The 27794-nt window shown below is 43.5% G+C and overlaps 2 protein-coding genes across 4 annotated transcripts in view; one reads left to right on the top strand and one right to left on the bottom strand.

Moving 5' to 3' along the window:
* On the top strand, positions 1-27684 carry RIOX2 (ribosomal oxygenase 2). 3 transcript variants are annotated; one of them, XM_035895976.1, is made up of 10 exons: positions 1-595; positions 1897-2016; positions 3244-3372; positions 6304-6407; positions 9139-9241; positions 9913-10078; positions 10620-10708; positions 11955-12065; positions 13371-13556; positions 27610-27684. In XM_035895976.1, exons 1-9 carry the CDS (start codon positions 164-166, stop codon positions 13530-13532), a joined length of 1416 nt encoding a protein of 471 aa, XP_035751869.1. In that variant the 5' UTR covers positions 1-163; the 3' UTR covers positions 13533-13556; positions 27610-27684. The 3 variants fall into 3 exon arrangements, with proteins under 3 accessions (XP_035751869.1, XP_035751870.1, XP_009638765.1); XM_035895977.1 differs by lacking the exon at positions 27610-27684 and having other exon boundaries at positions 9916-10078; positions 13371-13894; XM_009640470.2 differs by lacking the exon at positions 27610-27684 and having other exon boundaries at positions 13374-13894.
* CRYBG3 (crystallin beta-gamma domain containing 3) overlaps positions 16234-27794 on the bottom strand; it is a 76764-nt gene continuing 65203 nt past the window's right edge. Inside the window, exons 17-21 of the mRNA XM_035895974.1 lie at positions 24523-24662; positions 20687-20810; positions 18613-18771; positions 17863-18022; positions 16234-16390 (exon numbers count right to left, since the gene is read on the bottom strand). Of these exons, the coding sequence (XP_035751867.1) occupies positions 16302-16390; positions 17863-18022; positions 18613-18771; positions 20687-20810; positions 24523-24662 (672 nt within the window). The 3' untranslated portion in view covers positions 16234-16301. The remainder of the gene's footprint in view (positions 16391-17862; positions 18023-18612; positions 18772-20686; positions 20811-24522; positions 24663-27794) is intronic.

The raw sequence follows: 27794 nt of genomic DNA, 5'->3' as shown, positions 1-27794 counted from the left end.
TTCTGCTGCTTGGAGCAAATAGTGATTATCTGGAAGCAGAGCTGTTCCCAGTGTACTCTCATATCCCACTGGGGAGGGCAAGTGGAACTGCTCTGTGCCCATGAGCTTTTGTGATTGTGTTACCGGTTGACTGCTTTGGTTCTCTCTCCTCTTGTACAGGAACATGCCCAAGAAAGGAGGGAAGCATGCTGAAATGGGAAAAGAGATGCAGGCACAATGTAAACGAGCAAAGGTGGAAAAAGCTTGTTCTCTGTCAGTCATGAGTTTCGAGAGCCCGGACAGCCTCTTCGGAAGCTTGATCTCTCCCATCAAACAAGAGATGTTTTTCAGGGAGTATTGGGAGCAAAAGCCACTGCTCATTCAGAGAAATGATCCTCTGCTGGCTGCTTACTACCAGTCCCTGTTCCAGTTGTCAGATTTGAAGGAACTGTGCAGCCAGGGTCTATACTATGGGCGAGATATAAATATCTGCAGATGTGTGAATGGAAAAAAGAAGGTTTTAAATAAAGAAGGCAAAGTGAATTACATGCAGCTGAAGAAGGATTTTGACCAGAAAAAGGCAACAATACAGTTTCATCAGCCTCAGAGATTTAAGGTTGGATCGTTTCATTGAGTATAATTAATACGTGTTTTATGATGTTGTATACTTTGCTTGAATCATACTAGACACAGCTTCATCTCTGGCCCCAGTAAATCCAGGGGGAAGTAGCTGATACTGATGACCTGCTGAAATCCATACATGAACTGTATTAATTAAAACATGGTTTGTATTTTTGCACTGCCCGTCATGTTTTGGTGCTCTGCAGCAAGAACAAAATCTGATTCATGCTGTAATATTAATCATTCCTTTTAAAAAAATTGCTTTGTTGCATAAATGTTTAGAAAAAACTAAATGCACAAAACTGATGATTATCCATCTGTGCCTGCTTAAATTATCCCTTCTGACCCACTGTTTCCTTGTGGAAACAGGGGCTTTTGTACCCCTTTCCTTTAATGGAGGGCAAGGTGTGAAAACATTTAAAGTATTTCCAGGATGCCCCACTGCTCTTGTCAGTGGTTTGGCTTCGAATAGCACCGCAGAAGTGGTGCATCACATTTTAGCTGAGTGCCCTCCCTCTTTTGTTCGTTTCAATGCTTTTGCAATCATCATGTATTGAGAATGAGGCAGTGGTGTCCGCACAGTTGCCTGGAGGACTCAGATGCTTCAAGGTACTTGGATTTAGGTAGTCCTTTTTTGTCCCATAGTGTCAACACAGTTTGATTGTGAAGTGGTCCATAAGGACCCAAATGCACAGCTGAGTTGCAGGTATAGTGTCGCTGGCTGATCTCAGTTTGAGTGTAGCTGTAATGGCCAGCGGCAGGGGCACCTGCAAGGGAAGTTGAATTGTTGCATGGCTTGTGCTGAAATCTAGAGCTTGAGCTGAACCTGCATAAATTCTGGTTGAAGCTGCATTTGCACAGCTCTGGTAGTTGGCATCTTCTGATGTGTGAGTTATCCCTTTGGTGCATCATCTGCCACACGTTTGATGTGGACAAATAAAGTTTGTTCTTGAATATGCCCAGACAATTGGAGTCACGGGAAAATGGTCTCTAACCTTTGTAAGGCTCTCTTTGATGCTCACCTGTATAGTGCAAGTCCTGCATGTCTTTATCATCTTAAGATGTTTTGCTGTTTGTGGGGTGATGGGTGGTTTATTTTGCTCTGTCTAGCTTTGTTTGTCTGTTTTTGCAACCTAAAAATGGCACAGGGAAGAGAACAAACATCAACGCTATGTTGGGGCACCAGTTTTCTTGGCTTGCCAATTACCTTCACGGCAGATCTTCAGCTGGCAGGGCTGCGCAGCAGCCTGGTTTGGCTGAGCATTTCTGTAGTAAAAGCATCATTTCTTTTTAAAGGAGGAGCTGTGGAAGATTCAGGAGAAGCTGGAGTGCTACTTCGGGTCTCTGGTTGGGTCGAATGTTTACATTACTCCCCAGGGGTCACAGGGCCTTCCCCCTCACTACGATGATGTTGAGGTAGGACAGCACAACCTTGTTGGTGAAACCATGCATGGGCTTTTGCTAGTGGCAGTGGATACCTGTACATGTTCTTTTTCCCCTGTCTGTCTCATAAAATAACTTATTATAGAAAAATGTTTTTTCCACTCAAAAACTCATGGTAATAGTTTGCAAGTGTTTCTCTGTAGTAATTTTTTCCTGTATAATTTTACTGAAAAGGAACTAATAGTAATATCTAGTGGTAATACCATGTAAACTGTGCTTTCCAGACCTCGTATTTTCATGAGATGAAAAGAGAATTTGTTTTCCCAGCTGCAGAAGCTTTCTAGCACCTTTTTTCCGTTTTCACTTCATTCAGACCCCCAAGAATCTACAAGTCCTTTTTCCTTTATTAAGTACTTGCTCTTTCTTCAACTGGACAGAAGCAGACTGGTTGTGCTGGTTTCTATTTGCTGGTCCTACTGTTTTTGAGAAGTGGTTGGTATGATGAAATCCTGTTGTCCAAATGCATTTTAAATTAGCTTCTGAAAGAAATATTCAAATAAACACTACATTAAATAAAAAGTTGGGCTGTCCCACTTAAACCAAACCAAAAAACCCCTTACATGTTTTTTTTTGGTTTTATTTTTTTTTTTTCATTTCCATTAAATAAATCTGGAGTTTCATTTTCCTTACGCTTCTTGTTAAACAGCCCCACACCCTGCATGTTGTGGCGTATGTCACGAAGTCCCAGCTCACAGCATCCCCCAGGTGTTTCTGATGCTTTCTTTGTCAGTGAATGGTGACAAGACGTCTCTCACCCAATATTTTGAGTATCTGTGTGACAGACATTACTTTGGAGTTAGTTGTCTGGCACCTATTTAAGTGACTGGAGAGAAACGGGGATTTCCAAATGCCTACCTTAGGATAAAACAGATCACACTTCACAACTCTTCCCTCTGTTGTCCCTAAGTAGAGCCTAGAGAAACAGTACAAATGTAAATTTCTGCATTGTAGTTGTCTAAAAATTAATGTGAGAGGAATCCTGCTTGGCATGCTGTGGAGTAGCTGAGAGCAGGGAAGGCAAAATCTGTTTCTTGTTGTCAGAAAAGGAACCCGTATCTCTTCTGGTTGCTTTCTAGCCCTGATTTCTGGCATGGTTCCACAGACTTCCCAAGTAAGAAGATGACTTAAAATTTCTGAGCAGTTGGATGTGTGAGGGGCAGCAAGGCTTCCTTATGCATTTGGATTTATGGTCTTTTGCAGGTGTTCATCCTTCAGCTAGAAGGCGAGAAACATTGGCGACTTTATAAACCAACGGTGCATTTAGCTCGGGAATATAATGTTGAATCAGAAGATAGGATTGGGAATCCCACACATGAATTCATACTAAAGGTATTAATTGAATTGCTTGACCTGGTCCGGGCTATGGTTGCCAGAAAAGTAGTCATGTTTAAAATGGTCAATTTCTTGAAAACAGTATTCTGGATAGTGGTTGTGAAATTGAGGGGAGGGTTGGTGCACAAAACACTGTGAGCATGAGAAATTTGGGTGATAGTTGTCTAACCTATCCTTTTTCAAAGGTATCCTTTGTTTTAGCGTTTAAATAATGGACCAAGAAACCAGTTATTTCTGGAAATTCTCCAATATCCTCCAAGTTGGGCACCCTGACTCCTGGATCATGTTTGTGGCGTGGTGTGCAGAAAAAACATTGCATTTATGTATGGTTATGAAACATTTTTATGCTTTTACATGCTGTCGATAATCAGTCAGGCTAATCCTTCTATGCATTAAGAATTAGTGCTTCACCGAAGGTTGTCACTGTTCTGGTGAATTAGTTTTAAAATATTTATCCTTGGCTGATAAACAAAAGCGTGAACTAAACCCCCTATTAACTTGCTGTGTTAATTGTTTTTTTCTTTTTCCAAACCTGAAAATGAAGTGTTTGGCTGTTTTTTGTTATTTGGAATAAAAAGAGCGTTTTGTGAAGATTAATGAATGTAGCTTCTTTGACAGCAGGGCATCTGGTACTTGTCCCATTCTGTTTTACATGCTTGTGCTTTCACAGCATGTTATTTATCCAGCAGACGGGGCTGCTCTGTGTCGGAAGCCTCATTAGTTTCTCTGCCTTGTGTCCTGGCTTCAGGCCTCTGTCTGCAAGGTCTCTGCTCTTCCTGGTGTTCAGACCTGCCTTTGGGTGTAGGTAGTTTGGGAATAGTATGACACATTGGATATGGTACTGACATCACTAGCTGTGTAGTTTGACAGATGGTAATATTCATTTGTCATGGTGTATTGGGTGATGCAGAGTCTAGTAAATTACAGTTTCCTTTTCACTTCTGGAATATTTTGGGCTGGACTTCAGTGCCTTTGATTTTTATGGAATAATGATGTATCCCACAAGCCATTTTACTGACATTACTGGAGTGAAAATACTGGCCTCTGAAAAGAGCTTAAAAACGATCTAAGTTTTTAATTTATTTTTCTTCTGTTTGATGTTCTTCATTTCCCGTGACCCATTTCTTTCTGGACAGCTGCTGTCAGATTTTGGTTGTTTGTCTGGAGCTGTCTCTGATGGGGTTGCTGTCAGATGACTCTTACTTCCTCCCTAAACATCTTTCTAGAATCTTTCCTTTTTCCTTTTCTGCACTTCTGTCTGTTGTCTGCCATCCTTGGGAAGTTTAGAACAAATGGACCAGATAGAGGTTGTATTGGTGGTGGTATCCCTTCCCACCAAAACTGGCAGCTGACTGAGAGGAAAGCTGTTTTTTGTATAAGGTCCCAAGCTGCAGTGTGTCTTGGTGACGCTGCATCAGGCTCTGGCCACAGCTGGTTTGTTACTGATGTTGAGCACAGAGCTTATTTGGTAGCTGGCTGTCTAGCCTTCTTCATATATGATTTTCCATTCAATTTACTGATACTTCTCCCTTTTCTGCCCCTCCTTCCTCCAATTCAGAAGTCAGAAAGCGGCAAAGTGATTAGATCTGCGTTGTCTTTTGTCAAATGCTCTGTCTTGCCCCAGTCTGGGTGTTGCCACCTGGACTCTGTGAAGATTCTGATTATTTTAATTGAAGAGTGTTGTGCTTGCTGGCTCATGTGAGTGGTGTTGATGAGAGTACCCAACAGTTAAGTAAGAGTTGGACTTTGCAGCAAAGACTGCTTTGAAAAATCACAGTCCTGGCTTTTTAGTGGTAGGCATGGGGTGCTACAGCATGAAATAATTTCTTTTGCAGACTAGTTTGTCATCACTCTGGTAGGTAGGTGTTCAGGGCTCTTGCCTTTCCCTTGTGCGACCCTCCCTCCGGTTTGTTTTCTTGCTGGGAACGTGAAACAGCAAATGAAGAGAATTCAAAATGCTTTTAGTTGGTTAGTGTAGTCTCTACACTGGTACGGAAGGCAGTTTGTTAAGGGCAAAGAGAGGCTTGCTTTCAGAACAAGCAAATCTTACGTAGCAGATCTGTGATGCTTTACAGCTTGTTGATCTTGCCAAGTCCTGTGAAGCCTCATCATCTAAAGAGACCTTTAAATTCAGTGAAAAATCAAGTAGTATTCCATTGAAATGTATCTATCTGTGTTATTTGGTAGGCTCTTAGAAGTAGGTGATGTGACCAAATTTAAGGAATGGTAAAATTAAAATGGAATCAAATTTCGTCATTGTTCCTGTATGAATTTTCTCTTTGACTGTGCTAACCAACTATGTAGATGTTTATAGAAGCCATAAGTAAACTGATTTTTCCTTCTTGGAGGAAATTTTGTGTGCTTTGCACTTCTCTCTTATCTTCACTTTCCTCATCAGCATGGAGTTTTAATTTAGACAGGTGAGAAGAAAGATAGGGAGGAGGAAGGTTGTACTTGTTTTTTCAGACAGCAGTATTGTAACAGATTACCATCTGTATAGAACACTTGGCTTTTCTTGAGGAATACTGTCCTGTCCTTTGATGTCATCTGGCCAAATTCACGTTGCACTGCTCCTCTGCTAGCCCGCTGTATTGTCAGCAGGCGTAGTTTATCTCAGCTGCTTTTTTGTCCCCTTTACACAGCTGAGTTAGAGTGCGCATGTTCTGTAATGTTAAAAGGTCGCTTGGTGTTTTCAGACAGGTGTATAGTCAATATTGACAGTAGGTTGGAAAGTTTAAGGTATCAGACTTCTGGCTTAGAGTGCTTTATTTTATATTATTAAAGTCTACAATGGAGGTTCTCTATTTTGTGATTTTTAAAAAATCTATGTTATCAGTCTGTCTGCTTAAGAGTATTTTCTCTATTTTGACTATGGTAAGGTTTGACTAGGTGCCCTAACTCTATCAATTCTCTTTCATTTTCTTGCAGCCAGGTGACTTGCTGTACTTCCCAAGGGGGACTATTCACCAAGCTGACACTCCTCTTGGGATCTCTTATTCTACACATGTGACCATCAGTACCTACCAAAACAAGTAATTATTCTTTACTTTTTTGTTTAGTATGGCTTTCTGAAAATGGCTTTCCTCTGCTGGATGATGTGTGTGAATAGTACAGACCTGAAACCAGTGTTTCAAAGAAGTGATGTCCTGTTTCTTAAAAAAATAACCACCTTGTAGTGAGCTCTGCTTAGCTCTTTCCAGTGTTAGTTCTATTTAGCCCTTGTGTGGTTTGTTTTCCTGTGAGTAATGCAGGGATAGGGCATGTCACCTTCCCGCCAGAGATGTGGTGACACGGAATATATGTAGGTACCCCACTATTATGTGTGTGCCCTGCTGTTAGTAACAGAACCTAAGCTAGTGTACAGGTAGCAGTAATTGAAGTTTTGGGATTTGGGGGGAGGAGGGGAACGAGACCCTCATCGTCTGAAGCAGCCTGTTTACCAGGTTTTCATGCAGCAAGCTTGATTGATTTTTATTTGGTATTTTACTACTTACCAGCTGTAAACTTAAATGTGGAAGATAATGTTACAACTGCAAACTCACTGTTGTGTTCAAAAAATCTCTCACCAGTGGCTGAAGTTACTGTTCGTTTCGTAACCCAGATAGAGTCGTGAGTTACTCCTTTCATTGGGTTTCCTCCTGCATTTGATAGTCACCCACACCTATTCTGACAGACTCCCTGCAAGTTCTTCCTTCGCAAATATTTTCTACTTTTCCATCTTCTACCCTGTGTGTGCAAGTCAGATTTCCTTTGACACACATCTGATCCTTGTGCCCACTGAAACGTTGTTGTCACAAAGGGAAATGCTGCTGCCTCCTAATCAGCCTTGCAGATGCTGGGCGTGGAGTCATTGGCCTGGGTTAGGAATTGGGAAGGATTTCTGCTCGCTGCAGAACAAGTTTGGGCATATTCTAAATGATTGTAAGAAAGATGAATATCTGACCACCAGCTGTACCATTCTACAAGCCCAGGATGCCAGTACTGCTGGTAACTCTTAATGTGGCCAGTCCTCCCAAGTTGGAGAGAGGGTTAGGATGAAGCCACTTAAAGGTGTGAGTCTTCATTAAAACTGGGTTCCACTGATTTTAATTTACAGTCATGTTCTGTTCTTTCATTCAGAAGGCAAAAACCCCTGTTTTCTGTAAGCATTGACTGCTGTTGCAAAGAAAGTTTAACTTCATTTGTTAGGCAGGAGGCCGTATTAGTGCTGAGCTGCTTTGGCAAGTGTGATGGCACATTCAGGGTGATCAGCGGTGAGTGGCCTCCAAAGAGACGTCCTGCTCCTCCTCCCTTCCCTTGCCTTTTTTTGCTCCACCACTTCCTTGTGTTGACCTGTGTTCCCAGGGGGCTTGTGTCTGAGTGAGGAGAGGAAAAAGGAAAAGCTTGAAGAGTGCTGTTTTTCTAAGGATAAAAAGTAGAATCGTCATCCGTTAAGGTCATTAGTGAAGTGTAAGAGCCTGCCTCTGCACCTGCTTTCAGCAAGCGTAGGTAAAATAAGCAACAATCCCAAGACATGCTGGTGTTTTCATTTGGCTTGTAGATGGAAGTAGGGTGTGGAAACATTTCCTTGGAAAATTGAGGAGAACTTGAAAGTAGGAGGATGTTTGGAGTCCTTGTGACTGCTCAGGAAGTGGGATGTGCAGAAGGAGCTGGGAGGGGAGGAGGTGCTGGTGGAGGTGGCACTTTCAGGGATTTTTAGACACCAAGACAGTAGAACATTTGAGTGGAGACGATTAAAAAAATAATCTAGATGAGAGTATAACAAGTCATACGTTTTTTTAAAATTTTTTTTTTTTTATTTTTTAAACTAAAGTACTGTCTAGAGATCAGTGCTCAAAACAGGGAGTCCTGAGGGGAGAGCAAGAGCCGAGGGTGAAGTGTATGTTGGAGGCCAGGCCCTGCTCTGTTGCCTGCCCTAGTTGGGTGGGAGTCTGCTGGCGGCCTCGGATGCTGGGCGCTTGCCCTGGTTGTTTGCCCATTAAACCAGCCTCTGAGGATGTGGTAGGGCGAGAGGGCACGTGTGGGCAGGACGGCACTTTTGCGTGAGCGGCAGCACCTGGTACTGAGGACGTTGACTCACGCGAGGCAAGGAGGGTGCAGGCAGCAGTCCTCCCTCCCCTCCTCTAGTTTATTGTTACAGTCGGGGAACGGAAGCACAGGCTAAGAATGGGGGGGTTTAACACAAGACACCTACAAGGTGCCTGTTAGGCATCATTAAAATCCCTGTAGAGATACGTAGGGGGGTTTTATACCTGGGGTCAGTTTGTAGCAAAGCTAAAAACCGATGCCATGTTGGATTTGATAACCCTGGGTACATTTCCTCCTTCAATACAAGCGTCGCAAAAGCATGTTAAATGACACAACCTCACACACTTCATTGTGTGCAGTGGGGCTGTGTATGCTTGCGATTGGATAATAATGGCCCTGGTAGGAATTTCTTAATTTACTGAGCGTCAGCTTTAAGTTGAATCCAGTGCTAAATAGCAAGCACCCTAATCGGAACAAACTGGACCCTTCTTAAGACAGTTCCTTCCCTCTGTAGGAGTACTACTGACCTGAAGCTAGTGAGGGGACACGTACAGGTGTGATGAGAGTGAGCTATCGCGTGAGACTAGAGTAGTAACGGAGGGGCACAAAGCAGGTTTGGATTTGAAGCACTGTGTTTCCAGCCCTTGACATCAGTTAAGATGTCTGTTTTATTTCAGTGCAACTATTGCAGTAATTTGTTTTTTGTTTTTTTTTTTTTCTCTTCCTGTCCTTCAGCTCTTGGGGAGATTTCTTATTGGATGCAATTCCTGGCCTTGTGTTTGATACAGCAAAAGAAGATGTGGCGCTGCGGACAAGCATACCAAGACAACTGCTTATGGTGAGTAGGTGGGACCAAGGGAATAATAGTGCATCCACCTGAAACGTCAGCACTGGGGCAAGCATGTGTCTCGTTGGCTTGCTCTGAAAGCTCAGTGCAATGGCACTGTCTTGTCTATCAGCACAGCCACTTCTTTGAAGACTTCAGGACGACTGTTCTGAGGGTTGTTCCATCTGAAGCATTGCCTAGTTCATTGCACTGCCTTTCATATCACAGTATCCTTGTATGGCTTGTTTCCTCCTAAAAGTAGTGGTATTGGCTTTGGAATTGTCAGAGCGGCATAGTTCCTATCAGGCCAGGCTTTTGAATCTTTAGAAGTTAGCAAAGCTGTAAATTGTTCTGTGACCTCTTTATGGTAGTCCAGTTGTGCTGCTGATCAGCTCATCAGGCTGCAGAAGGAACAAGTCTCTCTCTCTCTCAGCTACACTTGCACGTCCTTCAGCATTGCAGGTAGCCCCAGAATGAGGGGAAGTGAACATCAGCTTTGGTGTGTGAACAGCTCCTGGGCAATGTGTAAAAGAAACAGTTTGTGGTTTTGGGAGTAAATGTTACCCTTCGCAAAGCTAAAAAGAGGAGTGTCTGGATTTTCACTGCATTACTGCTCCTCTTTCTCTTTAGGCTAGTCTGTGTAGCTTGAATTCATGTGAGAACATCTCTGTGTGAATATTTAGCAGGTGGATATAGCTGACTCAACAAAAAAACTGAGTAGCCTTTTGAGAAGGCTTGCAGACCGCCTGGACAACACCAGCGAGCTGAGATCATCTGACATGAAGAAGGATTTCATCATGAACCGGTTGCCACCTTGCTTGGGATGCGACTCTGATCCTTTGACTCCAGGTAGGTTTTGCAGTTGCCAAAACTGGCTGAGGTGATGGTAGAGCTGTTGCTGACTCTGCCTCTTATGGCTTTGGTATTTTATGGTAGGCAGAGTTTATAGTCTAGCGTGAGGTTCATCTTGTGCTAGGCTCTTCCTGTGCATTTGTACACCTCGGCTGGTTAATTCCCCGTGACTAGTGGAAAAGATGACGTGTCTCGCTTAGAGTGAAATAAAGGTTATCCTATGAAATTGGCAGCTTTGATAAACTGCTCTGTACTGAGAATGTTTAACTGGTAGAATTTGTCCTTATGCTCTAGCTTGCTATTACAGCTATTTGTAGACTGTAAAGGTGAGAGAATGAAAAAAAAAAAAAAAAAACACCCTTTCTCCCCCCGTCCTGTCCCTGCCCCTCCCCCCCCCCACGAGTTTGAGAACATGTGGGTGTCGCAACACAAGTTAACAAAAAAATCTAGCCAAGAGAGAGCAGGTGTGCACAGAGGGCTCTGTTTGCACTGTTCATCTGATTTCCTTCCTTTCTAATGGAGAATTTATTTTTCTTAGGTGGGAAATTGCCAAAAATAGATAGCAAAATCAGACTGCAGTTTAAAGATCATGCTATCATTACAGTGGAACCAGATCAAGAGAATCCCGTAAGTAGAATGAAGCCACCCTTGTATGCTTGGGGGGGGAGTGTGGAGTGCGAGTTGTTGCTTTGTTGTACTGTCTAAAAGGGTCACGCAATTACACTTAACTGGATCCTGCATCCCATGAGGGTTTGTCAGGAGATGAGGGGGTTGTCGTCGAGCAGTAATACGGCACATTCTGGAGAAGAGCTACAGAACTAAATTTAGTCTGTGATTCTGCAGGGTAGCTGCCTGGCTTTTATCTGAGGTTAGATGGGATAGATCATTACAGCTGCTAAGAAGTGGCCTCTATAGCTCTTGATAATGGATTTTTTTTTATTCTTTCTATTTAAGAGCATGAATAAGTTATAAAAATAGGTTCCCTCAAGAGAGGGAATTCTCTTGGTTGCAGCTGCTGCTGACTGCGGTTGCATTTAGTCTTCACTGCCGAGTTATCTTAGTACCTAAGCCGGTGCCAGTGGCACTACTAAGTTGTTCCACAAAGTAGATGCTGGCATCTTGGATTTTATTGCATTCAGACTACTTCTTATCTATGAAGGTTTATTAGTATGATATTGTAGAAGTGCTTTTTGTTGTCTTAATAAAAAAAAAGGGGGGGAACAGGATGGACTGTCCTGTATAATTTTTTTTTTGCATGAGTAAAATGTTTTCCTCCAAGAAAAAACATAACTTCCTGATTTTTTTTTCTCCTCCATTTTGTTTGTGTCCATATTGCTGTGAGACTCTGTAGGTATTGGAAACTTCCCCCCTGCCTTGCTTTTTGATGTCATACAGCTAAACCCTGAATGACAGCATACATGCAAGATTGGTGTCCACAAATTCAGTGTGACACCTGCCCACAGAGCTCTGAATCGATTTGTACAACTTTGACCAAGGACTGATAAGAGGCGTATGATTTTTAAGAGACAGAGCAGTATCAGAATGAAAAGGTATTGAGGTACCTTCCCTAAGCCCTTCCAGGAAGCACACCTTAAATGGCCTGTTTTCTGTACACCATCATCAGGCCTGTGAGTCTGGTAGAGGCAGTGTTAAAGCAGAAGATTATAGGTTGTAAATAAATTTGCAGAGATGTTTTGGAGACTCCCTTATTGCTGTAGTAGATGGCTGTTGGCATGTTCAGTTAGGAAGGTGAATTGCTTTCATTGATGTAACAGTGGGCTCCAGAATTAAGGAGCTGACATTGTCCCTTGAGTGAGAGGAATTTGAGGGTGGGGATCATGTGTAACTGTTTTTTTTTCCTGCTGTCTTTTAGGATGAAATTCGCAGAGAGATGGTTTATGTGTATCATTCTTTAAAGAACAGGAGAGAGACTCACATGATGGGGACAGAAGACGATACGGCTAGCGAGGAGGGCACAGCACAGGTTTGTTCCCACAGACACACACCAAAAGCTGCGTTGCCGCATTGGGTTTTACTGTGTTAGAAGAACATGACTGTGGCCTGTGGTGGCAGTGGCCTGGGGTCTGCAGTATTCCTCAGCATCCAAAGCATTTCTGCCCCTCCCCAAAGTACCTGGATGAGCCAAGGCTGCAACACAGAAGCAGTTAGTACTAGAGCTAAGTAATGTAATCTCATTAATTAAATGTTTGACAGGATTTCTTGTGCGTGCCTCATGTCCTAGCCAGCAAAGCTACTGGAGTGGCTAGAAGTGTCTCTGGCTTGTGTTCCTTTAGCACATCCTTTGTTAAGGCTACTGGATACACTAGCACATGGCCAGCAGTAGCAGGGATCGCTGTGCCTCATGCGCCATGTTTATGCCATGTTGAACCCGTGTTAGATTCTGTATCTGCTGGAACATGCTGCAAGGTGAGGCTGTTCGTTTTAGGGTGGGGTGGGTCAGCATTGGGAGGAAAGAAAGAGTTGAGTTAATTCTTTTACTGAACTGTAAGGAGGGACCTTACTTGCTATATTGTTGAGGGCTGCAGCTGGCTTGTCTCCATTGTTACCCCATTCTTACGTGCTTTTGCCCGAATCTTAAATGCTCCTGAAGAGTGGCTGTGAGCTTTGGAACTTTTTTGTTCCACCTGATGATAGTAAGACACTCATCTTAGGTCTGTGACCTGAAAAACTTGAATACAGATCTGCACAAATACACTGTAGAGGCAAAGCAGAACACAGCCTGTTCTTGTCTCGGTAATTACAGCAAAGCTTTCTGCCTGGCAGTCACTTGCCTTTTAAGGAAAATGTCATTGGTTCTCTAGAGCACAGGGGTAGCTGAGGTTGTGTCTGATATGTACAAATCCCAGAATATACCTTCCTGCCCTTAAAGTAGCCAGCCATGATAATGGAGGTCCTCTGTGGGTCTGTCAAACTATGGTCCAAAGACAGACTGCATGTGCCAGATAACTAGGAAGAAACTTACATGATCTTCCAAAAATAATGGGTAGGGTTAGGCAAGAGTGTAAATTTAAAGTTAATTAATTCATTCTTCAGTGTGGAAACCACATGCACCTTAAGCCTCCCTCCCTCATAAGGTGTGCTAGAACATGTAAGAGATTTCGGCTGTTTGTCTGTTAAGAGGATAATACTGCATCTTTTGGGGGATGCTCTCAGAAATACCAACGTGATATGGAAAAGGATCAGTACCTGCAGCCTCACACACAACTGTGTGATAAGGGACACTGCACTTACTTAGCTGAAGCATTTTTTAACCTCTTTCCCCCCCCAGCAGACTCATGGACTGCGGTTTCCTTTGTCATACTTGGATGCACTGAAGCAGATTTGGAGCAGCAACACCACTTATGTTAAAGAGCTTAAGCTTACCTCAGATGAAGAGAAAGAAAACCTGGCCTTGTCGCTATGGACTGAATGCCTCATTGAAGTTATTTGATGCTTTTGTGAATGAGCTGCTGCTGTAAGTCAGTCGTATTTCTGGCCATTACAAATATCTTGAGGGAAAAGCAAATTAAATTACTTTTTTATCCATCCAGCCTTTGGTTTGTACTGCTGTCTAACAAAGCATTGCCATACATAGACTTCGCTCCTTGCTGGTGCAGATGTTACTTTTCTTTCCTTAGCTTTGGGAAAATGGGCATTAGGAGAAAGAGGTAAACTGCTCATTGGGCAATGAGCCACAGCTCCTGTCTGTGGGTGGGTGAAGTCACTCACAGTCACACCCCTGCTGCCGTATCCCCTCTCCTCTGGATGCATGCCTTGCTGTGGGGGACATCTAAAGCCGTACATGGAGCAGGCTCCAGGACCTGGGGCAAAAACCAGTAACTTGTTTTTTCCATTTGTAAAGTTCACCAGCAAGAAACCCCGTTTGTTCCCCCAGTAAAAGCTCTGTGCATTTTGTTTCCCAAAGGGGTAAGACTTTACCCAAGAAAACTGCTTTCCTCTCAGATACTGCCCCCCCTGGAATTAACAAACAATAGTATTTAACCTCTACCTCCTCTAGCACCAATTTAGTGTGAAAGTAACCCAGACCTGTAACCCATCCATCTCTTCAATGCTCACTTGGGTTGTGACAGGAGTAGTGCAGTTATTTTAATACTTGAACATCGTTGTTTAATATGGAAACTAACGTAACAGCACAGCCACAATAGCCAATACACTTACCCCTCTTTCGTCCATTTGAAAGGGAATTTTTTTATAGGAATGTGCTTGACAGCTGCCGAAAACTGTTGCTGTATTTCGTTTGTTTAAAAAGAAACCAACAAGCAAAACGTGCCTCCTAGAAAAAGTTTTATACAATTAAAATATACAGGCTTAGCATTTTACATTCAAGATCTCACTTTGTTATGTAACACTGACACACTAAATACAATTTAGCCATTCTTGGTTTAAAATACCAGAAATTTTAACACAGGCTTTTAAAATTTCATATGGAAAGCAAGTCACATGTAGAACACTTGATACATAAAAAACAGCTCAACAAGTGCTTTAGTTGGAAAAATATATACATACATTTGAAGATCTGTTACTTAAACCAGCAGATTTATGATCATTTTAGTATGTAAAATAGTAAGTGCAGGTAGATAGATAGTTTTTAAATAGTACTATACAGAACTCCATTTCATACAAAAATAGACATCCATGTATTTTATTTCTGTGGCAAACTTCAGCTTACCTGGTTTTATTTGTTTGGGGATGAATCCTGTTTGAATGCACAACTGGAATAGTTACAGCTTTTGTGAACTAAAGTATCTGTCTGTCTTTAGCTAACCTAAACTTTAAATAGTTATAGAAATACATACCCTGAATATACAAATAAGGAAAAAAAAATTAATTTTCAACGAAGTAGCTTAATTTAGTGATGCTGAAATCAAACGAAGTTACTAGTGACCTAAGGGACTTCTCTTCCACATCAGGTGTTCACAGCCCTATGAGCGTCTGGCATTCCTTCTGTCTGGGTCAGGGCTGAGCGAGGAACATGCTTTTCAAGCCTGCAGCAACTGCAGTCCAGGAAGGTATTTGGCCCCGTCTGACTCCAGGGGTGGCTGGCAGGCCAGTTGCATAGTGCTGAAATGGAGGAGAGCACCGGTGTGCCAAGTGCTGAACCTTTAGTCTAGGTCCTCATCTTCCAGGACAAGATGTACGCGTTGTTGAGGAGCTGTGCTAATGCTGACATGCAGTTACGCTGTTCTTTGAATATTAGGCAGGCGCTGAAATGCAGGCTGCTCGCACGTTTGAAAATACATAACTAGGGTGAATTACTTTCTGAAGGAAGACATGGTTTCAAGACCAAATTACATTGTATTAAATTAATCTATATACATCAAACCAAAACATGGCTAGAGTTAAAAACCATTACTGCTCTAAATGCAGCTAGCCCTTGTAGAAGTCCAGCCTGACCCAGGACCATTTGTTCTCTTTTGATACATGCACATATGGCTCCGCGTTAAAGGTGACCTTCGGTGATAACTAACTCAGTTTCATGGGTTGGAAACAGGCCATAGGTCAGCAAATCCAGTTCCTGAATCTGGAAATTTGGTATTATTAAAAGATGTGAAGACAAAGGCTGGCCAGTAACATGGGGGGGGCGTGTGTGTGTGAAAATCAGGCTTTCTCTACTGCCCCGTTTCACATGCCGAGCTGGTAATTCCAGTTCAAAGTTGTCTTTATGAGCAAAATAAATTGCTTTTTAGCACGATAGATGATTTGAGCTTCAGGATCGCTTGGAGCCTACCTACACAGTTGCAGTCAGGACACAGAAGTCCAACTCAAGCTCTTTCAAGCTCATTAGTGCATTCATTCTTCTGTGAGCTTCCATCAGTTTTTGAGGGGGCGGTAAAGACCACATTTCTAAAGCGCCTTTCCCATATTATCTCTTGCAGTTCATGTCCTGCAAAGCTTATGTCTAGGCTTTTGCATTTACTCTTCATCTGAAGCGTTGAAAGTAACAAGTGACTTTCATGGGAGCGGCCTCTAAAGCATCAGCTTCCCTGCAGAAAGACATCAGCTCAACCTTCCATCTTCCACATTTGTGCAAAATTCAGTCGTTTCAGGAGTTGGTGCTTGGTATGAAGGAAAGGAGAGAGGAGGTGCTGCTTAAGGTTCCAGTGGTGCCTGACTTACTTCAGTAGTTTTGGTTTTTTTTTTTCTCTCCCCTGTAGGTGTTAATAACCCACAGAAGGTCCATCTGTGTGGTGGGTTTTACTCACAATATTTCAATATCCCATTTTTGTGAATGTTTGTCATCTATTGGCTGATTCATAATGATGTGATTCTTGTCATAATAATTTCCTCCTTAAAAACAAAACAAAATCACAAAGGAAAAATTTTAAAAAGAAATGCTCAGAAAAGTCTATGCATAATCTTTAAAAACTGTGACCAAATAGGGAAATCAGCTGAAAACCAGAAATCCCACCAGGTAGGGGAGCTGGCGTCTGCCCCTCCGCCTCTGTATGTTTGCCTCCTTCAGATGGTCACTTGTCAGCATAGGCCCCGAGGAGCTCCGTTAGTTAGGGAGCAGAATACAGTGCAAACCAGAGTCCTCAAATGTACCTTTGTGCACAGAAGCAGCACCTCTAAAGAGATTCTGCTTTTGGCAGATCCTGAGCCCTCACTCTATGTCTGGATTTTTAAGGCGCATATCGCTACAGTAGAAATGCATAGGTTCACAGATACACGTGAGATGATTGTTTGGTGTAGCACATCCATTTCAACCACAAACTTATGAAGTCCTTAAAATAGAATTTCTCTCCTTTGAATATATGTAGCATAGAAATGACGGTGCATTTTTTTATCATTAGACCATAAATAAAAAAATCCACTGAAGGAAGGAAAGAAATGTTCTAAGGAGCTACCAAGTGGTATCTCGCCACCCCAACCTTCAACATTATACTTTGCAGTAACCTAGGCAGCACAGCTTTCTGATACTGTAAGAGCTGCCATTAGTGCTACCAGTTGCATTTAATGGCTTTGTAGTAACTATTTATGAACTAGTAATGGTGGTTAAACGCCTCGGTTCTGAAAGCCTGGAATGCGATCACAGAATCATTAAGGTTGGAAAAGACCTCCCAAGATAATCAAGTCCAACCATCAACCCAACACCACCATGCCTACTAAACCACTGCCACGTCTACACATTTTTTGAACACCTCCAGGGATGGTGGCTCCACCATTTACGTTGACCTGTCAGCTGAGAAGACAGCACCATAGAGCCCCCAGCCTCACAGCCAGCCACTGCAGTCACTGCCCCGCCACCCTTCCGTAGGGATAAAACCCTGGTGCCAGCAGCAGGGCTTGAACAAATTTTGAGGAACCGGCATTCTCCCGTGAGGTAGTTCTACCACGACAGATAACTAGAAGGACTAGGACTTGAGCAATGGCAATTTTAACCAGCCTGAAAACAGTAGGAGCGAGTGCTTTTCTCTTTCTGAGCCACACCTATTCTGTGGTTGCTTTTCCTTCACCATTTTGTCTTCTGTAACTTGCAGTTCTTGCCATCAGCACTACTGAACTCCTCGAGTAGAATAGTTGAACTCATCAAAAGAAACCTCTGGGACAAAACAAGTAAGATTCCCCGCCCTGTCCTGTTTCTTGTCCCACTGTCAAGCAACTGGACATAAACCTAACAGGAAAGATAGGATTGAATACAGGAAAGACTGGATTGCGTATTTAACTCTAAGCACAAAAAGAGCTGGAACATGGTAATTAACCTCAGTCAAAAAATGCACTTAGAACGTGTGAGGTTGAGTTGTTTTTTTTTTAAATACCTTTAATATCAAGCACCAGTTGGTCGCTGAGGTATGAACTGATGGTTCCATCCTCATTGAGTCTCCACTTTTGCCTGTCCTTCCCATGTTCTGCCCAGAGTGCGACTTTGGCCCCAGGCACATCTCTGCCGCCAATGACATCCAGACAGGCATTGTTAGCCTAAGGAACAAGGGGAGAAGTGAGATCCAGGCCACAAAGCCTCTGTTTTGTGTCCGACATGTTTCTGTTGCAGGCACCAAGCCTGTTGCGGTAATCATGCTACAGCTGGTAACAAGCCTGGCAAGCAAACTAGGGCCAGATTATTCAGCAATTGACCACTGGCTTGATCAAAGGTCTTTGTTACTTCAGGTGTTTCTTATGTTAAATCACCAGCTTTTTATATTAATAACAGACTATCAAGGGCAGCATTAATACAAAAGCACTTACTTTCTTCGTATACTACTTTTCAGAGAAAATCTTAATTCTTTAGAGGTAATAAACTCGCGACTTTAGACAAAACCAGGTTTCTACTTCCAGGAACATCAGTCCCATTAGACAGATGTGAAAATTAGTCCAACCTGCTAAAGCAGACAGATCAGACTTTTCCATACATAGGAGGAGGATGTAGGTTATAGGAGTTTTGGTTTAAGAGGCATGGGCGAGGCCAAAAGCTATCCTGGCGTTAACGCTAGCCGACAGTACAGCAAGAAGTGAAGGTGAAGGGGCAGCAGGCGATACGACCCACCCGCCTGCAGCACCTGGCAGCTCACCTTGGATTTGAGGAGTCCACGACAGTAGTGCCAGATCTGGGTATTCTTGCCACTGTATGGGGACGCGCACACTGATGTTGCTCTTATATCTGCCAGGCTTCCAGCAACTGTCAAGTATTTACCTTGAGCTCGGTTCTTCACTCTGAGGTACACTGCTGGCTGAAATAGTGTGAAAGGAAGACAATTACAGCACAGAGATTAAGAAAGTCGATGTGAGAATGCCTCCCCCTCCATCTTACATCAGTTTTTCTAAAGTATACGTTCCAGTTCCAGACCAGGGGTGTGTAATAATTTTTTTGTTGGCAACACACATGCATGTAAAGCAGCAGTAAGTGGTTTTCACCTGCAGATAGACAGCTGTAAGCAGCAATGGCAGATAAGTTTTTGGGTTTTTTTTTAATGTATTTCTGTCTATAGAACTAATTCCTGTGATATACAAATGTCTCTAGTTCAGGACATTTCACTCATTCCAAGGCCAGTAAATGGGCTGTGCTCCACAAGCTTTTTATTTGCAGGACACAAAACTTAATGAGTCGCGTACCCAGTAACTTCAACCCCCATTAACTGTAATAGATGGCAGAGAAGTTACACCGTTGTTTTTGAACATACATGGGAAACAGGGTACTGGCTTGGCATCCCTGTTTACTCTGTTTACTCAAAAAATAAGGAGATTTTGTAGGGCTGCTACAGGGTTTGAGCTCTTGCTCTGTTGTTTACTGATTTCAGCACAAATAAAGAGCAGTGAGTTACAAAGGGCAGCTCTGCTGGAACCCCAACTCCAGCACAGTTTTTCTTCCAGGAGCTTTGAATCTCCTTTTTTTTCCATGTTAAAACAAACCCTAAGGTACAGGCAATAAAGCCTCTCTCCCACCAAGCATCCATACACTAATGTGCATTAGTATAGTGTATAGTTACTCTTTACAAGGAAGGGACCATATTATGAAGTCACTGAGCCAAATTTTTGTGTCTCATTTTGCGTGAGTTTCAAATGTTTTGCTTTTTCTTACATTCTTCTCTTACACTGGCAGGCTTGACTGGTTTTGCAATTTGTAATGGAGCCAGAAGGGAGAAACACAAGCGGGTGCAATTATTACTCCAGTCTCAAAAAATATGACTATATGCCCGCAGAAGTGTCAAGCACGGGTAGCTGACTGCACAAACTCAAGGGAGCCCTCAGTTTGCAGGATTTAAAACCAAACCAAACAAATAATCGCACAAACCCCAAATGCCAGAAGTCCCAGCAAAGTAGCTGAGGTAGGCCTTGTAACACTTGCCACTAAGTGGAAACAAGTTGTTATGCGAGGAGCAGAGCTAATGAAAACTCTTTTCCAGTGGAATTATCCCTCACATTCCTTGCTGCTCTCCCCCATCCTTTTCCTGTCTGCCTGGATGCTGCCCTCCCCCAGCTGCCTGGCTGGGCATGCAGAAACACGTGCTCTGACCGCTTTGGAGCTGATGTGTGTCACTGGTGACCTGATGCCTCTTGGAAAAGCAGAGAAGCAGAACTGTACCTGCTTTTCCTTGAATGAGGGGCATGCGTCTCAGTCTTGCTTCTCTGCCTACCTTTCACAAAGCTCCGAAGAACTCTGTGGGTTTGAGACCTGAATCTTTGAATGAGAGAGAAATTGGCATGACTTGGGGTAAGGCAGAGAGGGAAAACCTGGTGGGACTGCATTAATGTTGCTTCTTCTGGAAATCCAGGCTACAGCACAGTAAAATTTTTTCTTGCTTCCATTTATGTTAATTATGAAACAAGCCAATGTAGAATTGGTTTTCTCATTGTTATATGGTAAAAATGTAAAAATAGGGCATCTACAGAACATGCTAACGAGCCATTCAGTAAACCAAACTTGGATCCCTGATACTAGGAATTATTTCCCTTTAGGAGCCTAATATAGATCTCAGTAACTGCCACTGGAGGAATTTTCTGCTTCAGTAATCTTCCAGTCTGGCTGTTCATAACTGGGCTTGATTTAAGGAGTACAATGCACACCACTGTACTTAGTGCTAGAGCTGATACTTCTGCACTAATCCCTGTCCAAAAAAAAATTGTCCTCATATGCTGTTACAGTACCTGCTTCAGAGGACGAAGGGAGCCAATTACTTTCCAGCCGCTGTGTTCATTCCAGTTTGAAATCTCACTGGGCTCCAGCAGAATCTGCTTTCCTAAAAAATTACATCCTTCGTATGCAATCCACCTGGATACACAAAGCAGAACATGAAAGACGACTCGTTAACTATAGCACAACTGAACTACAGGCTTGTGTTCAGGACTGCGCTCTTGAAAGTCCCCAAACCTCTCCACAGCCATGCTAACATCAAACCTGTATTACTGTGCCACAAAATGCCATCCACTTCAGTGGTTTAACTGTTTTCTGTCTAAATTAAGACCTGCTTTCTGTTTGTTGGCCTGAAACTTGTAAACTCCCCCTGCCCCCTCCCGCGCAAATTGGTCCCACAAATACGATAACTCCTGCATGAACCCAGAGGGGGATAACGCAGGTTTCGGTGAGCATGCATTAGGAAACTAGGAAGCCACACACCAGACAGCAGCACTTGCAGCTTTGCCTGGCTGTATGTATTAATCATGAGAGGGTCTTGGCCAATGTTTTCTTTTGCCACAGTTACAGCTTTTTGCAGCTATTCCACTTGTCTGAAAACACGAACAAAAGATTTACTGCAAAACCTATACATGGCTATAAAAGACTGTGCTGTAGTGAACACACCTGAGCCACGGACATGGCCGAATACTGCGTTAACACAGAGCTAAAGCATCAGCACACACAGATCCCTTGTTATCTAGACATCTGCTTGGCAGAGAACGCGTTGCTGCTTACAAAGGCAGCCTCAGGATCTCAGATCCGGTTTGTTTATATCAGTAGGACATTGTTGTGCAGACAGTGAATCCTAAACGCTTGACTCATTATCTCCTCTGAACACAGAGCAAATCCTGGTTTCCCCACGTTTACCTGTTGTACTGCTTGGCTGCCAAGAACATGAGGGATGGCTGCGCTCAGTGAGAAAACACCCACAAACAGCGCTCACAACACCAGTCATTTACACTTTTCCCCACTGCGCATAATTTGGAGAAACTGGCAGCCAGCCTTGCTCAGGACTCCACAGAGACTAAAATGTGCCAACTGTGAACTGCCTTGTAATGAGGCCCTATCGCTGTTTCTTCAAATTCAGTCCCATACCTCCTGACTAACAGCTATCCGGAGCAGCCTGACCGCTACTGTGCGTTCCTTATATTTCTAACACGTTCCTGACTTTTATTCTTGCAGTGCTTTCTGTGAAGTCGCTGAGAACTTACTGTCAATGTTGTTCTCGGAGCATCAAACAGTCTCACTAGGAATGCGGTTTCTGTTGCCAAAACAGATGTTTATAGGAAACAGAGAGGGGAAGGACTGTTACAGTAATAACCACCTGAAGCCAGGTTGGGCTTCTGGCATTCAGCAACACAGGCAAAACTCATCTCGGCTCTCACGCAGACCGGCAGCCGCTGCTGTCCCACCTTTCCCACACCTTGGAGCACCTCAGCCTCCTCTGCCAAGCCACAGTCCAGGCTCATGCCATTTATGAGTGAGGCAGTCAGCTGGCTCGGGAAGGATCCTTGTACTTAAGCCCGGCAGCAAGATGCCATCAGTATATTTAGATAAATCTTTGTCATTTGTCTAAAGCTGACAGTAGTCTTTGGGGCAAGGAGCCAAAAAAAAATCTCTAAATCTGCCTTCCTGAACTCTTGGTCACAGGTACAGCAAACAAACCCTCTAGGACATAGAACCATAGAGTATCATTTGGTTGGCAAAGACCTTTAAGATCATCGAGTCCAACTGTACTTATCCACCACCAAACCACGTCCCTAAGTGCCTTGTCTACCCGTCTTTTAAATACCTCCAGGGACGGGGATTCCACCACTTCCCTGGGCAGCCTGTTCCAGTGCCTGGTAACCCTTTCAGTGAAGAATTTTTTCCTAATATCCAATCTAAACCTCCCCTGGCGCAATTTGAGGCCATTTCCTCTTGTCCTATCCCACAGACTTCCCACGATCACCTGCCACCCTCAACCCTTAGGCTACCTACCTGCTGTGTGGGCTGGGGACAGACTGCGGAGGTCTGTTCCCTAGGGAGCATCACAAGTTGCTCAGAGGAAGCCCAGCCATTCTGCCCTGACCCTTCCCAGAGAGGAGGAACCAGCTAACCTGGCTTGGATACTCAGAAATAAACAGTAAGATGGAGAAGGGGCTGGACCCATTGCGCTCACTCTCCTGTGCTTTGCTACTATGTGGTCCCAAAACCATCGCCCTTCCTTTAGAGCCAACTGCAAGGGCAAAGTGATTTAATTCCTGGTTCCATGCCTCTGATGAGAGGGCAGAGAAAGCTCATAGAGAGATGCTCCCCAACAGGACATGAGACTGTAACACCTCCACAGAGGTATGAAGATTTACACATTCCCACCAGAAAGAGGTCGGGTGTTCCTCCCAGAGAAGGCCTTTCCTCCTCCAAACTGGCGCAGATCGTGGGGAACACGCGTGCTGTTCTCAGCCTCAAATGGCAGCTGCGTGCCACCCTCACCTGGGGCACCTCAAGACAACAGCAGGAGATGATCGCTTGCTCTCTATATTTTCAGCAAGGGCTCAGGATGGAAGTGCCACAGGTGTTAGGGACTCGAATTTATAGAGAATTGGCAAAGCTCTGTGGGGAAGCTTATATTCACTATGGGCCCACAGCTAAAGCCAATTGCCGCTGACTGCTCTTAAAAGAAAGGGAGGTTTAATCCTTAACCAACCTTTCAAGAAAACACTTGTGTGAGATTCCTGAAAGAAGACAGTCCCTGGTGCTCTGGAGCATTAGCTAGGTTAGGCTTAGCCTTTGTACCAACCTCAAAGAATCAGAGGAGCGCTCAGCAGTGTTATCACAGATATCTGTAGAAGGGTTTTGACTTCTAGGTGGTAACAGACTAGATGTGTTTGAAAAATTTATCGTAAGAATCACAACAGAAACACACCTAAGCCATGAACAGTCTATGCTAATTCCTTGCCTGATTAGTTCAAATTTTGCATGGCTTTGTGTCATCCCATAAGATATCTCAAGAAAATGACAGCCTTCTGTGTGTGAAAAAGGTGGGAAAAAGGTTAAAAATAAACACAGGAAATGTGCGTCACATTAGAAGAACAGCAGTTTCCAGTCAGTCTCAGCTGCAGGATGAGACTCTGCAAGTTCTTTGTTGCCGCTGTGGGTGTGGAAGCTGAAAACCTGGCCAAGACAGAATACTTGGGAGTTTCTCCAAAAGGTGAAAGGGGGAGATGCGGAAGAGGTTAGAAGGTCACTTCTGCAGATGTAAAATGGTTTTCACAGAAAACCCTGGATGTGTATTTACCCTCATGGAGGGGGGTTAAGCTAATAACAGAAGCAAATTACTGTTCCAGCTGTCAGATCCGCCCCGAGCTTCTCTCAGAAGTTGCTGCCTCTTTGGCAGCCGATCAGCATGTCAAGCTTCACTGAACCACTGCAGTGGTTTAAGTTAAATCACTACAGTTTACAGGTGGTATTTTACAGCCAGGTAATAAAGGCAGTTCCAGTTTACTCTACCTGTCTTTGTGAGTCAGCAAAACTTGCTTTTGGTTCCTGGCTTGAACAAGAGGCTCTATTGTTCATTACTGTATAGAGAGAAAAGGATGATTCTTACAGGGGGAAATACACCCTCTGCCCAAAGGTTTTGTTCATTTTGGGTCCCGATACAAAAAGTGGATCCAGCACTCAACTGCATTTTAGGATTGTATATTGTCTCAAAATAAAAGTTAGAATGTAAAACACATCCCATGAAGAAAGGCAGTCATCTGGAGAAAATGTTTGCTCAGTATTAGCTCCTATAATGCAAAACTGACAAGAATATTTCTTCCATACTTACAATCCGCTCCTCACCCATACAGACTGAGTGTAAAAATGAAGGTCCTCATTCAAAACAGAATTGATGGGCTCACTGAAGTGCAGCTCTCTGCCCTTGCAGCATTCCAGAGCGAACAGACTGATGGAGGGCTCAGCAAAAACCTGGCACGGGGGAGAAAAAAAGCAACGTCTTACTAGGAATAGTCTAACTTTAGTTGCTAGGCACGATGCACACATTTACCCGCTTCAGTTTAATTTCCACGTGCTTTTGGGTTAGATCATGCTCCCTCAGCAAATGTAACAGCAAGGAAAACAAAAGGTACATCCACCAACGAAGCACACAGAACTGAAACCTACTGCATTCATCAGTGGCTTTGTCATCAGAGTATAGTGCCCCACTGACACAGGCCAGACACAGCGAGTCGCTTCGAGGTGCAGAGGCTTCTCTGCATGTGAAAAATCTCTTTTTGATCCGATTTGTATCATCAGGGCCTTGATACCTTTTAATAAATCCAGTTTATTTATTTATTGGTGGAACAGGATACAACAATAGTTTTCAGGGTGATGTGCAGATTGCCTCTAAAGTAGTGAGGCAAATGACAAGTCTGTTGCCCATAGACCTCAACTAGCAGTGGTTCACTGGAAAAATCTTACGGATCTACAAATTGGAAAAGGTTAAAAACATCAGAACTAAAAACTTTCTAATGTTTCTAACAGACATTCCTATTTTTCTTCTGATGATCTTGAAGAAATAGTGTAATTAGTAACCCCTTCAATCTCATGTAGAATGGAAACATTTTTCACTTCATGTCCTTTTCTACAGTTGAGAGATTGCCTATGAAAGCAAACAAAAAGATCAGTTTGCACAAAAACGTGGTACAGCTGTAAGATCAGCAGAAAAGCACAGAGGGAACAGATTTAAATACTCAGAGTCTGTGCCTTAGTACAAGGAACACTTGTACAATTTTTCAGCATTTCTAACCTAAAACCATAAGGGAAGTATCACAACCAAAATCGTAAGCACTTGTAATTTATATCTTGATGCAGCTGGTAAAGGAAGAGGGAATTGGTCTGAATAACTGCTTCAATTAGCAGCCTCTTCAGGGAAGTCACATCTTGTTCTTGGGAGATGTTACCCTGAGATAGCTGGCCCAGGCAAAAGGTAGCATTTCTTCTGCAGTGAAGACATGGCCTCAGGTGGAATGAATGAAACAAAATCTTGAATTAAGGTTGACACAGGCAGTGAGTAATTAAGAGAACTTAACTTTCATGTTTGAAGAGGCACACGTATCGTAGTGAAGTGTCTCTGAAGAGCTCAGTGGTGATTCAGGACTTACGAATTTACTGGCACTGACTCAGTGCACTCGGTATGTAGCCGGTTGTTCAAATCCTGCCTCAGAGAAATAGCTTTCCTCTGCCAACCAGTGCAGGGACAATGTAAGTCACGCAACACTGCACGGACAGGGAGTTTGCTGGGATATTTTAAAGAAGAGCCTGGGGATCACCCACTCAGAGAGGTTTTTAAAGCCCATTGTGCTCCTGAAAAACTAATGTTACAAACCAGAAAGAGATTAAAGCCCATAACGCTTTTATTTTGGAATGTCAGGTCTTCCCGCCTGCCTTCTGCTGGATGAGGTGGGTCAAAATTACAGTGTGTGTCTAAAGGCTTCCTTTGAAATCTAGACCAGCTGACCTACTGCAGGCAGCTACTTCTCAGGTTGCTTTGCTCAGCAAGGCAGTGTCATCACGCTCCAGTTTGCAAGAGCCTGGGCACTGGGCACTGACTTTCATCTGAGTGGAGACCAGAAGCCATCTCCAGAACAGGTCCAACAGGGAAAATTTTCACAAGCACATTAGTAAGCATGGGCAACACCGTTTGGCATCCTTCTTGCTAGACACTGTTACCAAAGCCTAAAATTTATTCTGCTGTTGCAATATTCAATATGTTGAGACAGGGATGCTGTACTAGATGAACAAGTCCTCTGATCCAGCATACCCATTTATACACCGAGAATCAGAACAGCAAATTGGCGAAGTCAGTTAAAATGACTCTAGCTCCCATGTGGTTGAGACTGTTTGAACTTGGTCGGGCCTGAGAAAGCCCTGTCCCATTGCCCAGAGTCCCAGCCTGTCGGTACGCAGCAGACATTGTGTCTATCAGCCCCCCCGCCCCTCCCCGATCACAAGGGCCAATACCACCTTTCCGGTGACACCTCACAAGGACTCCACTGACCTCGGCATAGATGTGAAGCACAGAAAAAGAAAACACGCTGCTGTCTCAAGCACCGAAGCTCTGATATTTCCATAACCATATATAGAGCAAGGAGCCGATTACTCACTTTGTATATACCATTTTACACCAACAGCTGGCAGCAGTGACTTGGCCTGGCTTTTTTCTCTGATTTTGTTTTCGTAGCTCCATGGAAACTACCAAGAGTAAAAAAGGTTTTGAGGCTATGCTGTTACACTTACTACAGAGGCACCTTGCTCCCACCCTTCCTTGCATAATGCTGAGGTGCACTTTCGCCCATTTTCAGGCTGAAGAGTCAACTCATAAGCGCAAGACTGGCAGGATCAGCTTTCTTCACCAAGGCCTAATCCCGACAGCCCAGGGAGGGATGAGGCTCTCTGAGAGCCAGAGGAAAGACAACCAGGCAGAGAACACCAGAGGGGACAACCTTAGACTGTGGCACTGCTTTAGGTGGACCTCAGTCCCTGAGTTAGAAAGGTGAGCTAAAGACACCTACGCTTACCCACAACTGGCAAGTCAGGATTACCTTAGCTTCCTTTCATAGTTCTTTCAAGGAAAATACCTGGAATGCCATCCTTTGGGAAAAGCTTGCCAATTGCAAGGGTGACAAAGCACTCAAGAATTACTTAGACCCAATCTTTGTGCATTAAGAACTAATTACCTCGCTTAAACCAGCACCAGTGAAATTTCAAGAGGTTTTGCCTGTCCTGTTTTTTAATGACAGTGTCCAGGGAGAAACTTGAAGAGATTTAATATATTCAAGAGGCCGGTGATTAAGGAAGGCTATATTTACATAGCATTTCGAGATGTAAGCAGCCTTGTGAACTCTTAAATACAGTAATATTCTTTACTTAACAGGTATGCTAGTCTATGGCTAATACAGCATGTGATGCCATGAAAATGACACAGCTTTTTTCCCTGCCCCATGGTGTGATTTCAGAGGCTGAAAGGTAAGCCATGGAAACCAGCTCACTAAAATTCTCTTCTGGCACAGTTCAACTCAGCCCAGGCTTTCTCCTCAATGACTTCCACCTTTTCTTAAC

The sequence above is a fragment of the Egretta garzetta genome, unplaced genomic scaffold (genome assembly GCF_000687185.1).
Source record: "Egretta garzetta isolate BGI_Z169 unplaced genomic scaffold, ASM68718v1 scaffold516, whole genome shotgun sequence".
Classification (NCBI taxonomy): Eukaryota; Metazoa; Chordata; class Aves; order Pelecaniformes; family Ardeidae; genus Egretta; species Egretta garzetta.
This window is presented reverse-complemented; position numbering and strand designations above follow the sequence as displayed.

Bases quoted from the DNA above. Each gene is read 5' to 3' on its own strand.
- RIOX2 (XM_035895976.1), top strand. From the start codon at position 164: ATGCCCAAGAAAGGAGGGAAGCATGCTGAAATGGGAAAAGAGATGCAG. The intron at 2,017-3,243 runs GTAGGACAGCAC...GGTCTTTTGCAG, and splicing joins CTCACTACGATGATGTTGAG to GTGTTCATCCTTCAGCTAGA. The intron at 10,709-11,954 runs GTAAGTAGAATG...GCTGTCTTTTAG, and splicing joins AACCAGATCAAGAGAATCCC to GATGAAATTCGCAGAGAGAT.